This window comes from Canis aureus, chromosome 2, assembly GCF_053574225.1.
Source record: "Canis aureus isolate CA01 chromosome 2, VMU_Caureus_v.1.0, whole genome shotgun sequence".
Lineage (NCBI taxonomy): Eukaryota > Metazoa > Chordata > Mammalia > Carnivora > Canidae > Canis > Canis aureus.
Genome location: NC_135612.1, coordinates 50968612 through 50983407, shown reverse-complemented (window position 1 = coordinate 50983407; position 14796 = coordinate 50968612). Strand labels below are relative to the sequence as shown.

Below are 14796 nucleotides of genomic sequence, written 5' to 3'. Positions count from 1 at the left end.
CACTGTGTTGTTGCTTTGACAGGTTTAGCACATTGAGCCTTATTAAGCCCACTGTCTGTAACAACCCCCACATGGACAACTGTGTTCTCTTCAAAGGGGGTGTGTCCTTGGTTGGGTGGTCTTTGAACAGCATTTATCCTTATCTAGTTTCATAGTTTGAGTGCTATCAATCATTTTGATCTGTAAATATATTGTGGAGCACCAATTTTAAGATTTACAATATGTATTTAAAGTAATATGTATCCTTTTAAATTCTCTTTTTCATTTTTGACATCTGTCCCTTCTTGGCAAGTTTGATTCTATTCTCCTTCTCCTTCTCTCCCCCTTTCCTCCTCATCATCCTCTCACCTTCTCAGTCCAAATATCATTCAGAAAGGAATAATCATTGTTTCTATAAATAGAGCTAAGTGCTCTACTTTTTTTAATGAATAAAATTGTGGAATAGGACATGACTTAAGGCAAAGCCATGAATATAAATTCCTATTCAGGTTGAAAAATACCCATTAATCAGCATACTCTGAATATATTCCTTCAACTAATAACAATGTCCTTGAATTATGCTATTATTTAGCTCATAGGTCTCCATATTTCCCATAAACATAAGTCGAAAGGCTTGGAAAAGATTTATTTGTTCATTTATTTATTGATTACCTCCTATGCCTCAGGCATTGTTCTAGGTGCTAAGAATACAGCTTAAAGAAGATGAATAAAGTTCCTTTGCTCACGAATTGTACATTCCAGCTGGGAGAGACAGATAATACTAAATTAAAGGTGTCATGGTAGTATAGTAGTGACTAGGAATGCTACTTCAGGCAAAGTGGTCATGGAAAATACTGCTGAGATGGTGGTGAAATTTAAGCTGAGATTATGACATTTAAACTGAGGCTTGAATGTCAAAGAGGAACCAACTATGCAAGATCTGTAGGAAGTGCATAAGGGGCAGAGGAGATAGCTAGTGAAAAAAAAATTTAAGTTAGGACTGATCCATCACAGACTGTTAAAGAAACAGAATATCTAGTTTGAAATCCAGGTAAATGATTTCTATATTTCTTTGATCTACTGGCCAGTAACCATATAAAACTAAAATAAAATCAGATTAGAACATGTATAAATCTGAAAATCATTACACTGACTGAAAAAAGTCAAAGGGGGAAAAGATTACCTATTGTATAATTCCATTTATATAACATTTTAAAATACAGATTAATTTTTAGAGACAGAAAGCAAATCAGTGGTCATCAAGTAATGGATGGATTATAAAGGGATTCAAGGACAGTATGAGGAATGATGGGAGTATTATAATTTTTGTTGTGGTGACGGTTTCATGAAGATATTTTTATACACCAAAACACATCAAATTACAAATTTTAAATATGTTCAGGTTCTTGTACATCAATTATACCTCAATAAAGCTATAATGAAATCAAATGTTTGAGCATTTTCTTTCATAAGGAATACATGGTAGTTCCTAGACATGTCCAGATCACTTTCTAAGATTTAATAAACCTTTCTCAATAATACAACCTGTACTTTCCTAATATCTCCATCACACTCATTTGTCTATATTGAAAAGACTGTATCTCTTTCTCAGTTTTGAGCAGTGAAAGGGTATTTGTCCAACTTTGATGTGCAAACAGGTCTCCTCAAAGATCTTGGATAGGAGTTAGAGGATCTACTTTGCATATAATTTCAGAATTGTATTTTAATTTAGCTAATCCAGAAACTCTGAACTTATTTATTAGAGTAGCATATATTCTAAATGAGTATATATATACATACATATATTTATGCATACATATACATGTACATATAATATACATATATACATGTGTATATTAAGGAATATGTATATTATATTATATTATATTATATTAATATAACTGCCATATTATATTAATATAATTGCTATATTCATATAATTACTATATTATGTATATTAGTCTAAATGAGTTCAAGGTTTTGGAATTTAAATATATGTAAATATAAAATTTATATAAATAAGTAGTATTTAAATATATATATTGCACAAATATCTATATATGTATATATATATATATATATATATATATTTATTTATTTAAATTCCCTCACCATCTTGGATATCTTTTCCTTCTTGGCAAGTTTGATTCTCTTCTCCTTTTTCTTCTCCCCTACCTCCTCTGCCTACTCCCTTTCTTTCCTCCTCCTCTTCTTCCTCTTCTTCCTTCTTGGTCTAAATACCACGTTTTTTCCTTATAAACACCATTATTTATGCAGTGAAGAAAGGAGCACACTATGAGTCACAGAAGACCTCCCTCCTCAAGCATCAATTACCTGCCACACCAAGAGTTGTACCTTTCTTTAGCTGAATTTATGTATAAAATATAACTAAAAAGTTTTGTTCCTCTTTGCATTGGTCTTATAAATTCTAACCTCTTTCAGAAATTTAATGTCACTGACCCTATACTTATTTCTGCTGCTAACAAAAGTTAGAGGAAGGATGTGGGGAAGACTCATACTCTGAATTGCCGTTGGTGTTGGTAACAACTATCCTCCTGGATGTAGAGGATCTCTATCTGAGACAGCTGTCACAAATCCCAAAAGGTGACTTTGCGGACCTGGCTGCCTAACTTCTGTTACCCTCTCAGCATTCCAATTCCCACCGATGGTCTCTCACACAATTGTTACAAACAGAAATAGAACACTTGAAAATAGTGAAGAACTACACAAATTAAAATGACTTGTAATCATGATGCATACATTGGGAACTCAACAAAAAAAGTGCATATTTAAGAATTACCACCATTCTCCCCCATGGGAACTTGTGAAATGAATTTAGCTTAATGTTTTATTCTGATGGTAGTCATACTTCTGCTTTGAAGCCATAGATTCCTCGATCTGTAGGCCACAGTTTTTTGAAGTCACTCCTGATTATACTAAGAACTATCACTTAGTACAGCTATGTATTAATTCTATCATTTCTGTCTGGTTCTTCAAGGTTTTGAGTTAGACTCTACCAGTCTATTTAGCAGATTTGTAAGCAAAGGAGGAGAGGCCATTATTCCTGGGGAAGGGGCGGGGAGAATTGGCAGTAGAAGGATGTGGAGACAGCAGAGGGAGGGTTTTGCGTCAGCATTCAGGCAAGACTTAGACACCATCTTTATGGCCACAGGCCACAGAGGTAGGTGAGGGCAGTTTCTTTGGAAGCAGTCCGGCAGACCCTGCAGACAGAAGGCATGTCCTGGAAGTTTTTGAGATTCTCAGCAGCTTTTGGGTGTGCTCTTGAAAACCCCTAACTTTGTTACTGAAAGTTATCTGACCACAGAGTCTTTGCCTTTATATCCTAGCCTTTCCAATTACTTAATAACCCTCTCATTCCCTTTACATGACATTCAGATTTGGAATTTATCACATGCATCTTGTTTTCTTGATAAGGTGAACAAGTACAGATACCAGTAGGAACCAGTTGGAAATAAGATATTAGATTTTATAAAACAACTGCTATTGTTGAAACTGGTACAGTGGTTAAACATGCTGGTCTTAGCACCATCACTTACAGGTAACTTTGGGCAAGTTATTTAAACTTTCTGTGCCTCAGGTTCATCTCTACAAAATGAGGGTAAAATAATATTTACCTCTTAGGACGATTCATGGAGATTTAAAATTTTGGTATGAATAATAACTTAAAATAGTGTTTGGCATATGCTAAGCAATCAATAAACATTGTTTATTATTATCAGTGATTCCATAAATGGCTTTTTGGATGAGTATGCTCAATTCCCTGGTGTCTGTTTTCCCTTGTACTAATGCTGAGTGCTTAAACTATAGCTGAAACTGGACTGTCAATCACCCCTATGTTGTGGGTGCTTCACTAATAGGAAGCAGAGACCATTCAACTTCTCCAAGCCCTCTTTCCAAAATGTAGTTCAAGGCAAACCTTCTCTAAGGCAAAACTTCTCCAAGCAAACCTTCAATCACTGATCTAGGCTGATCCGAAAACTAATTGCACATCCTTTGTTTAGAATAAGGAGAAATTCCTTGACTTTCTCTAGGTTATCCTCATGTAATTAAATATATGAACAACAACAAAGATGGGACAGCTGGTTTTGCTTCATGGCTTTGAACATTTAGTGGGTGAAACGTTGAGAAAGTTGAGACTTATCTACGTGTATGTTTCCCTACCATGGAGATGCTATGATGTTGGCAATGAACTTAAAGGAGCCAGCTCTCTGGTTAAGAACATTGATTTATACAGATCAAATTCCATGGCCTGTTTTCTCCCTTTATGTTAGAGGTTGCTTTATAGGTTTCTTTGATAATAATTGCAATACATCTCAGAAAGAAAAGAACAAATTTGGATTCAGTCACGTGTGTTTGAATTGTGGATCAGTTACATAGTAGTGGCTTGGCCTTTATCAGATGTACAATATCTTAAGCCTCCATTTATTCATCTATAAGATCACTACCACTCCTCCTCTTCTCCCTCCTCCTCCTCTTCCTCCTACTACTACTACCACTGCTACTAATGGTTTCCTAGGGCTTGCCTTATTTAAGATAAGGCATATCAAATCCTTATCACATTCCTAGGCATATGCTATTCTATTAGCACTATTCCCACTCTTCGTTGTATTTATTTTGTCACACACTGGCTAAGCACAGGGGAACTAGTCAGCCTCCTGGTTTCTAAGCCACACAACAAAATAATGAACACCAAGTTATCGTACATACATTGGATATAATTTAGTTTCCATTCCCACTGTCCTGGGGCCATCTTGGCTCCTGCTACATTACCTCCATTTTCCAATAGACTCATCTCTCACCACAAACAGAATTAGTAAGTCTGCGATGAGTTATCACATCACTGAAGAGACTTTTTGCTTTCCTAGGATATAGTTGAGGTCTGGGTTGGACAAACTTTGCATCAGGGATTAAAGTGACCAGGCAGAAATGAGTCATGACCCCTTTCACCTGAAGCATCTACCTCTAAGAACAGAAAACAGTACATGTTGTGATTCCTGTTAAGAATATTTAAGGCCCCCTTTTAAAGGGTCGTCTTGCACCCAATTCTACTTTGATGTTGGGTGGCTGGTGGGACTTCCTTTCCCACCATGTAATTTCCCTCCAAATTGGTAACATCTCCTTCTGAACTTATCTCTTTTGTTTTCATTTTCCTGTCTCTTTTTCTTATCATTGTTTATGTCTCGTTTCAGATGCCCATCTATGGTTAAGCTCTGTCCCTTTATTATCTATCCAGTAGGCATCAAGATAAAATTTAATTTTCATTCAATCAAATATCAGCTTTGTGCCATTTAGCATAATTCGACTGCCTTGCCTTTTATGTCTGGAATTTGGGTTTGCAACCTTGCTACTCATGTTGGAATGGGAGGATTTCAATGGCAACTGCCTTGAAAATTAACATAGGATATCAGATCTAAAAGAAATTCAAAGATCTTTAAGTTGGAAGCTAAGAAACCTGAAAATAAACAAGATAAGCCACCTCCCCAGAATCACAGAGCCAGCTGTCAGCAGCAATACACTGACCTAGAACTGAGCTACTTGGAATCAAAGCCATGTGTCCTTAAGGAAAACTATGCTGGGCATGAAAGTGGGGCTTCGTGGAAACTTGTGGGACAGCAGAACCCATGATAGACTCTTTCATCTTGGGTGTAGTGGATGTGCCCAGGCTTCTTTACTTGGTCCCCTCCTATGACAGGGGAATTGGAAACCTGGCCAGGATAAATAAATCAGGCCAAACACAGAAATGGTCTCAGATACTTAAAAGCAGCCTTCTTTCTTCTGCATCAGAATTCTTTAAGCTCAAGATCTTACGAACCAAAAATGTAAATTTTCTATGAATCTTTTTATCCACTTAAGGATATCCAGGTTTTTGTTGTTGTTGTTGTTGTTGTTGTTGTTGTTGTTGTTTTTTAAAGGATATCCAGGTTTGAATATCATGACCTTCATCTCTTCTCCTGTGGTGCAGCTTCCTTTCCTTCCTCCCTCCTGCTTTTCCTTCCTCCTCTCCTTCACCTTTATTGAATCCATAGATTGTTTTTCCCCTACCAGTTTATAGCTGGTAAACTAACTCTTACAGGTGAAGTGATCTTGAACCCCAACACTAACAGGCTACATCCTTGTAAGGGTCACAGGGAGGTCCTGGGGTTATATAACAGAGAGTCAATATCAAGAATAAACAGAACTAGCAACTACTCTAAAAACTAATGAAAAGCTATTGAATCAACTTAAGCTACCCATGCCAGGCTATTTGCAGCCTTCTTAAGTAAAAACACCCTCTCCTATTTGGGAAAACTTCACAGGTTTTATTTGCCTTCCATTTTTAGAATTAACAACAAAGACAAGGACTGCAGAGTCTGAAGTTGACATAGAGAGTAGGAAGAGCAAGTTTCCTGACTGAAATCCTTTCCAGGGACTAGTAGCCTATTTTATTTTCAGGTATTTATAGATTCATAGGCAAGAGACCAGCTGTTCATTTGGTTGAGCCTGAGGCATAGGCGAACGATATCCCCAGTGTTGACTGGCAATAGGTAAATCACTTAACTACACCTACCGAGTCACTTAGACTCCCTGGACTCCCATGGATTCACTCGTAAAATAGGATTTCTTTTAGGTTAGCTTCGATGGTTGTTATTAGGTGGTAACATTTTGCAAATAGCAAATGCAATATGAAGAAAATGCACTTTGACTCCTCTCTGCAATCTCTTTCATCTTTCTCTTTTGAATTCTTTTCTCCATGGTTTTCGGTGCATTCCACCTATGATGACATGTGCTGATTTCCCTGAATAGTATTAAAACAATCAAGGGGTATTTTTGAAACAAAATGACTCAAGTCATTCAGATTTTAAAACTTACAAACACACACAGGCATACGTGCACCCAACACATATTTCTGAGGAGTATACAATTGAAGAAACTAATAATGTTACATTAGATTTAGATTATACACTTAATGGACCCAACTCTAGGAGGTAGACAGATTGGCTTCAAAAGCCAGCAGTCTCTTAAGATTCATGACATTTGGCAAACCTCTTAACCTCCATAAAACTTAATTTCTTTGTTTGCAAAGGGGATGCTAATAATAGCATCCATCACATAGGATTATTTATCTGATTGACATAATAGTTATAAAATGCTTTGCACAGCAACTGATTCATGGTAAGGCTCTAATGAATGTTTGCTATTATTGTCATCCTATATATACATTAACATACTAATTATGTTCATAGTTTCATACTATTCTAGAACATTAATCAACAATGGTTTTTTTTTTTTTCTTACTACTACTAAGAATTTGGGTTGTTTAAATTTACTGGGGGATATAAGTATCATTGCTATAGGTATCTACATATTAAATATTGTTTTCTGTTAAGTTTATTTTCTTGAGGGATATTTAAGTTGGAAATATATGATTAAATGGGAGGTTTTTATGGACCATCTTATAAACTGCCAAATTCCTCTCCAGAGGAAAATAAACCAGTCTACAGATAGATATATGATATTATTAAATCTCTTTCCTCATAGACACACTAACATTCATTTTTTAATTATTTTATTTAATTATGTAAAAGAATGAGCATAAAAGCATAACAAAAATATTTGAATTCAAATATTTGAATTGTGTTTTTTGTTTTTGTTTTGTGTGTTTTCCCAAGCTATGATTAGCATTTCTTCCCGGTTACTTCTTTTTTTTTTTTTTTTTTCCCATCAGGGAACCATTTACTGTTTGAAAGGAACACGTAAAATTCACAGTCTCAAAAGATCCCAGGCTAGGTCCCATTCCAACAGTTCCCTCCTTGTAATCACTGGGCATTTCTTTGCCTGCAACTATAGAATTCTCATATATTAGATATCATGGGCTACTTTTTTAAAAATCTGAATACAGATTGGGTAACAGAAGACAAGAGAAAAATGATATTATCAGAATTTCAATGTAACAATAATTAGAATTGATAGAAATAGAGTTCAATTTGCAATCTGAAGCACTAAGCCTCTATCCTTTGTTTGATACAATGGTACCGTTGGGGGAACAACTATCCTTATTTACAGAGTTACCATTTTGGCCCATTGACACTGGTACTCCATTTTCTGTCCACATCCATTCTTGCAAACAGGGAAGAATCACATGAAACTGGTGGTCTGAGGGGAGATGCTGAGTGAGCTTGAGCATCTTGTGGTCCCAGTGTGTTCATTCTCTTCCTGCAGGATCTGACTTAAGATGCACCCACTGCCCCTCCCTATGATAAGCTTAGCAAGGCAGACCCTAACCTTATAGTTCTGGGTTAGGAAGTTCAATTCTGGTGGGGCCATGCTCTCTAATTCATTACCAGTAATAAAGCAGTCCTGTTTTATTTCAACCTGACTAGCTCCTGTGTTCTATTTCTTACTTGATTTGGAATTCATGAGAGAAGAGGTGCCATTCACTGACCATCCTAAAGGCCCATGAGCTTAGTATTTGTAGTCATTAAACATCAAGGATGCATAGTCATAAATATTACCTGGTTCGACCTATAATCTTCTTACTAGCTCCAGGAAAGGCAAGTTATATGGCTTTTCTGAGTTCTGGTTTCTTCATCTGTATAGGGCTGATAATGATCACATATATCTCAAAGAACTGTTGAAAGCAAGAGTTGGCGAACTATGGATCAGTCAGACAAATCCAGTCCATTGCTTATTTTTGTAAATAAAATTTTAGTGAAATATAGCCACTTCCATGTATTTACATATTGTCTATGGCTACTTTTGTGCTACCATGGCAGAGCTGAGCAGTTACAAGAGACCATATGGTCCACAAAACCTAAAACAGTTTCTGTCTCTTTACAGAAAGTCTGCCAACCCCCAGTTTAAGAGATAAAACAAGGTAAGAGGGATGCATGCAAAATGCATAGTGCTGTAGTGAAAAGAGTGAATGTTTATTATGTGTTCACCATCATTATCTATGGGAGACAGGATGTCTTAGTGATTAAGAGTACTGATTCTTTAACAAGACTGCCTGGTTCAAATCCCACCTCTACAATTTACCAACTCTGCCATTTTAGGAAAGCCACAGGGTCTTTCTAAGTCACAATGTGTTCATCAGCACATGGAGATAATAATGCCTATTTTGTTAGGCATTATTTAATGCTTAAATGAGATTATACAGTAAATTGCTTAGGAAAGTATATCATATCATAACTGTCATTAATTTTCTCCAATAGGATTCTAAAATATGAACTCAATTAATTCATATATTTACTCAGAAAATACTAAGTGATCATCTTGAGAAAGTCAGAGCATGTCCAGAGATGCATGAACACTCCTCTTCCTCTTAATTTCCCTAATGCAATCATTCCAAAATCTATACTCTCAGATAAGAGCCAAAATACCATGAATTCTTAAAGAAAAAGCACTATCTAAATCAAGTCATTTCAAAAAGAAGAACTATCTGCAGCTAGTTAGACTACACAAGAGTTTAAAGAACATCCAAAGCCTGGATTATCGTGCAATTATGAGTCTTGACAGAGCTCTCATGATTTAAAGATGAGTAAACAAAACATGATGAACTAGAAGTTGAAATAAGAGGAGGAAAGAATCCTAACAACCCTGAGGGTGAAATGTTGTGCAATGTACAAGGGGATGGACGCCTCCATCAACCATCACCTGGCAGTGAGATGCACACTTTGGGGAATGACTGGCCACCAGAAATGGAAGCCTGACTTGGTCGCTGTGAAGGTATCAGGAAAATTCAAGAAAAATGGCATCTATGAAAAATTGAATGAATAAAAATCTTAAAAAAAAAGAAAAATTAAATGAAAAAATTACACATTCGAATAGAACAAGAACTGGCCATACCACAAATAGGAAGAAAAGAAACTGATGAGAGATAAGGGAACAGGAGCAATGAACCTAAATGTAAAATAACAGAAATCAAGACACATTATCTATAGAGAAGAGAGTCTGTGCTGCAGAACAATAAATGTGTGAGGACAAACAGCCTCCAGAATTTGGTGAATGGGAATGAAGAAGAAAAGTGTGAGCGGAGAGGAAAAGACAGATGCAGAATCAGGAAGTGAATATCAAACACTCCAGACATAAACAAAGATGTGGTATGGGAACCACTGCCTCCTAGTAACTGACAGGCACATCAGAAGGGGACAAAAGGTTCAAATTTGAAATCAACCCAAAGTATCTAAACATAAAATAAGAATATTTTGGATTTGGTAGAAAAAGGATGTTGGTGGTAATGAACAAGGGAAACCAGTACAACTATTAAAGCAGGAAAATCAGGGTGTATGCTGAAGAAGAACAGTCAGGCTGAGGCCTGCAGAACTGAACGGTAGAGTATGTCCACACTGTTGTAGTGAACTCTCCAGGCAGGCCTGGTGGAATTCCTGTGTCAAGGAGAGAGAGATTCACATATATGAATGTACCAAAAATATACCCCTGATTTACTTTACACACACACACACACACACACACACACACACACATAGCTTTTTTCTTAAGGTATGCTCTAGCAAAAATGTGAGATGAATCAACACAAAGAAAAAAATAATGGGGACAGGATTGTATAGAATGGGTAGAAATGAGCAATTGCAAGTAATTAAACAAAATTGAATTTTAAAATGATTTGAATATGACTATATGGCAATCTAAATGTCACAGATACTTCTTCTATGGGAAAAGAGAAGTGGAAAAATAATATCTTTGTTTCAAACAAATGGGAAGCAAACAGTTTTATAGGCAATTTGTGTATGTTCAAGATGTATATGTTCAAGGATAAATCCTAGGAAATGTAAAGTGTTCCACATGATAGAACAATATACACCAAGCACAGATTTTACTCACTTACAAATGCAGGCACAGAACTCCTCAATTCACAACAAATAACATCAATATCTATGATAAAATAATATTTTAGATCATAGCCAAATGCAGTTTCCTTTGATTTTTAAGGATGGATGAATATTAGAGAATCTATTAACATAATTTAAGACTTTATTAATTCACAGTAATAATCATTTTTCTAGCTACCAAAAAATTGATAAAATCCATCATCCATTCCTGATGTTTTAAATTAATAAGATAAAATCTAACTTATGAAGAAGACATCAGATATTAATATCAAAACAATGGATGGGGCACCTGGGTGGTTCAGTCAGTTAAATGCCTGCCTTTGATTCAGGTCATGATCTCAGGGTTCTGAGAATGAGCCCCACATAGTCTAGCTCCCTACACAGTGGGGAGTCTGCTTCTCCCTCTCCTTTTGTCCCTCCCCCCAGCTCCTGCTCTCTTTCTCCCTCAAGTAGAAAAACAAAATAACCAAAAAAACAGACATTTTACTTAATGTTCAAATACCATAATTCTCATTTTGAAGTTAGGTTCACAGCAAAGATATCCATGGAATCACAATCATTAAATAATGTTCTCAAAACTCTAGCCAAGATTATGGGTAAGAATAAAAACTGAATAAAGCTAATTACCAAAATTTATAAAGGACACTATGACCTATCCAGAAAAACAGAAAAATACATGGAAACTCTTTTAGTTATAACTGCAGAGTTCAGTGAAATTAAATAAATATATAGATAATCAGAATTTTCTTATATCATGATGACAGCCACTTAAAAAAGTATGGGGAAAAGACTCGTTTAAGAATAACATGAATATTTAAGATATTAAGAGTAAAAGTTTATGATATACCCAGGAATTTCATGGAAGGGTACAAAAAGAACCCCTACAATACTTTTTTTTTTTTAATTTTTTATTTATTTATGATAGTCACAGAGAGAGAGAGGCAGAGACACAGGCAGAGGGAGAAGCAGGCTCCATGCACCGGGAGCCCGATGTGGGATTCGATCCCGGGTCTCCAGGATTGCGCCCCGGGGCCAAAGGCAGGCGCCAAACCGCTGCGCCACCCAGGGATCCCCTTACAATACTTTCTTGGTGAACATCAAAGAAAATCTAAATAAGTGAAAGAAAATATCAGATTTGGAAAAAGCAATATGGGCAAATAGTCAATAGACCAATAAACCTATCATTTTAATGCAGTTTGAGTTGAAATCCCAGTGGTTTCATTTTTGGTGGTTAACAACTCATTATAGGGCTCATCAGTGAAAAACACAAGGAAGGGAAAATAGTGAAGCACATTTTTAAAACAAATATTAATGAGGTGGTGCTTGTGACATTATATATTTAAGTTGCACAGCTACCATATTAATAACTACATGTTCCTGGCATACAGATTAACAGAAAAGAATATAATATCAAAAAATATACCTAGGTACATGCACATGTAAATACTGTAAATAAACTGATATTACTAACTAATGTTGAAAGATAAATTATTTAATAATTACTAGGGCAAGTGGTGAACAATTTAGAAATAGAAAATTATTCAATAGCAAAAACTAGAAATTATAATATGTAAATAGACTCATTATAAAAGTATCTACCTCAGTATATAACACATTTTTACAATGAATTATTATTTGGATAATTATTTGAATTACTTGAATTCAAGTAATTATAAATTGTTACTAGATTGAAGTAGGTAAGTTATCAAAGCTAAAAGAGACAAAGAAAAAAAACTGATACACATAATCATGTAAAAAAAATCTAGTCAATCAACTACAAGACAAAATGTGAAAGGTAAATGGGAGAGTATTTGCAATATCCATGACAAAGAGATGGTTGAACATCTTTAACAAAGAAATTTAAGTTAGATTTAAATATAAATAAAAGAAAGGAAGAAACATGATGCTGAAAGAAATAAATAACAAAAGACATGCTCAGGAAATTTATTTTAAAAAGAAATGATATAGAAGTATTTTATCTATATCAGAAAATATAACATTAAATTAAAACCACACCCCATTTTCACCTAAAATTGGCAAAAATTGTAATGCAAAAGCAGTGAGTGTGTCTAGAAGACATGTAAGAGAAAATCTAGTTGAGCTTGGGTTTGATGATCACTCTTCAGACACAACACCATTGGCATGATCCATGAAAGGAATAATTGATGAGTTACACTTCATTAAAACTAAGATTTCTGCTTTGGGAAGGACACTGCAAAGACAGGGAGAAGACAAGCCACAGATTCGGAGAAAATATTTGAAAAAGACACATCTGAGAAAAGACTGTTATCCAAATATACAAAGAGCTCTTAAAATTCAACAATAAGAAAACAACCTGATTAAAAAATGGGCCAATGACCTTAAAGACACCTCACTAAAGACAGACATACAACTCAAAAATAAGCACATGAAAAGATGTTCCACATGGTACATCAACAGGAAAATGCAAATCAAAACAATGAAATGTCATTAGACATCTATATGAATGGCCAAAATCCAGGACACTGGCAAAATCCAGGACTCAGGATACTGGCAAAGCCCAAAGTTGGTGAGGATGTGAAGCAGTATGAACCCTCATTCAGTGCTGCTGGAAGGCAAAAAAGTGCAATCACTTTGGAAAGCCATTTGGTGATTTCTTACAAAATGAAGCATGCTCTTACCATACGATCCAGCAATCACACTCTTTGGTGTTTACCCAAAGGAGCTGAAAACTTCTGTCCACACAAAACCTGTATATGGATGTTTATAGCAGCTTTATTCATAATTTCCAAAACTTAGAGGCAGCCAACATGTCCTTCAGTGGCTGAATGGATACATAAACTGTGAATCACCCAGACAATGGAATATTTTTCAGTGCTAAAAGGAAATGAGTTATCGAGTCATGAAAAGACATGAAGGAAACATAAATGCATATTTGTAAGAGAAAGAAGCCATATAAAAAGGCTGCATACTGTATGGTTCCAATTATATGACTTTCTGGAAAAGATAAAACCATGGACGCAGTTAAAAGATCAGTGGCTGCCAGGGGCTCGTGGGGAGGGAATAGGCAAAGCACAGAGGATTCTTAAGGCATTGAAACTACTCTGTACGAAACTATAATCGTACATACATGTCATTATACACTTGTCCAAACCCACAGAATATACACCAGCAAAAGTGAACCCCAAGATAAATTATGGGCTTTGCATGATAATGGTGTGTCAATGTCAGTACATCAATTGTCACAGATGCACCACTTCAGTGGGGGATGTTGATAATAGGAGAAGCTGCGTATGTCTGGGGCAGGGTATAGACAGGAAATCTGTACTTTCCTCTCAGTTTTACTGTGAAGCTAAAACTGCTCTTAGAAATAAACTCTATTTTAAAAGAGATAAAATGGTGTTTACGAAGTTACAGAAAAGGGAACTTCCATACATTGTCACTAAAGGTATTATATATTTGTTTATTCATAGGTGAAAAATATAATCTAATTTCACCAAAATGTTGGCAATGGTTCTCTATTAAAGACAGGAATATGGTGTTTTTGTGTGTGCTTTCCAAAATATAAGTTAATATCATTTAAATTTAATGTGTCAATTTCATATAATTCAAAATATCATATAATTCAGAAAGGCAAAACTATTTTTAGGTAAAAATCAAGGATCTTTTAATTATTGAGATATAATAATGTTTTCTACAGTCTAGGACAGATTTTTATTTTTTTCTGGCTTGCCTCATCAAACTAAAGAGATGACCCAATGAACTTGTCCTGAGGCTCAGGGGAGCCCAGGTTCATGCCCCCAGGGCTACAGTTTGGAAGAATAAACCAGATACTAAGTTATATCACCAGGCACAACTCAGAAATTCTGGGCTCTCTCTGTTATTAATGGAGGGACAAGCGGAGATAGGGGAGCTCAGCGGCAAAGGAGGGATACAAATGAAAAAGAGCAGGGGCTGACTCAGCAAAACTGGGAAATGACTTTGCAAA

At 35.7% G+C, this 14796-nt stretch overlaps 1 protein-coding gene across 5 annotated transcripts in view; it reads right to left on the bottom strand.

Moving 5' to 3' along the window:
- AGBL1 (AGBL carboxypeptidase 1) overlaps positions 1 to 14796 on the bottom strand; it is a 555889-nt gene that overhangs the window by 184024 nt on the left and 357069 nt on the right. The window contains exons 18-19 of one of the 5 annotated variants that reach the window (XR_013364441.1): positions 8493 to 8608; positions 6407 to 6775 (exon numbers count right to left, since the gene is read on the bottom strand). The exons of 3 other annotated variants lie outside the window; for them this stretch is intronic. Coding sequence is in view for 1 of the 2 variants with exons in the window: in XM_077871435.1 (XP_077727561.1) it covers positions 11904 to 11937 (34 nt within the window). In the remaining variant the exon portion in view is untranslated. Of the gene's footprint in view, positions 1 to 6406; positions 6776 to 8492; positions 8609 to 11807; positions 11938 to 14796 lie in introns of those variants that run through there. One more of the 5 variants, XM_077871435.1, reaches the window with a different exon arrangement.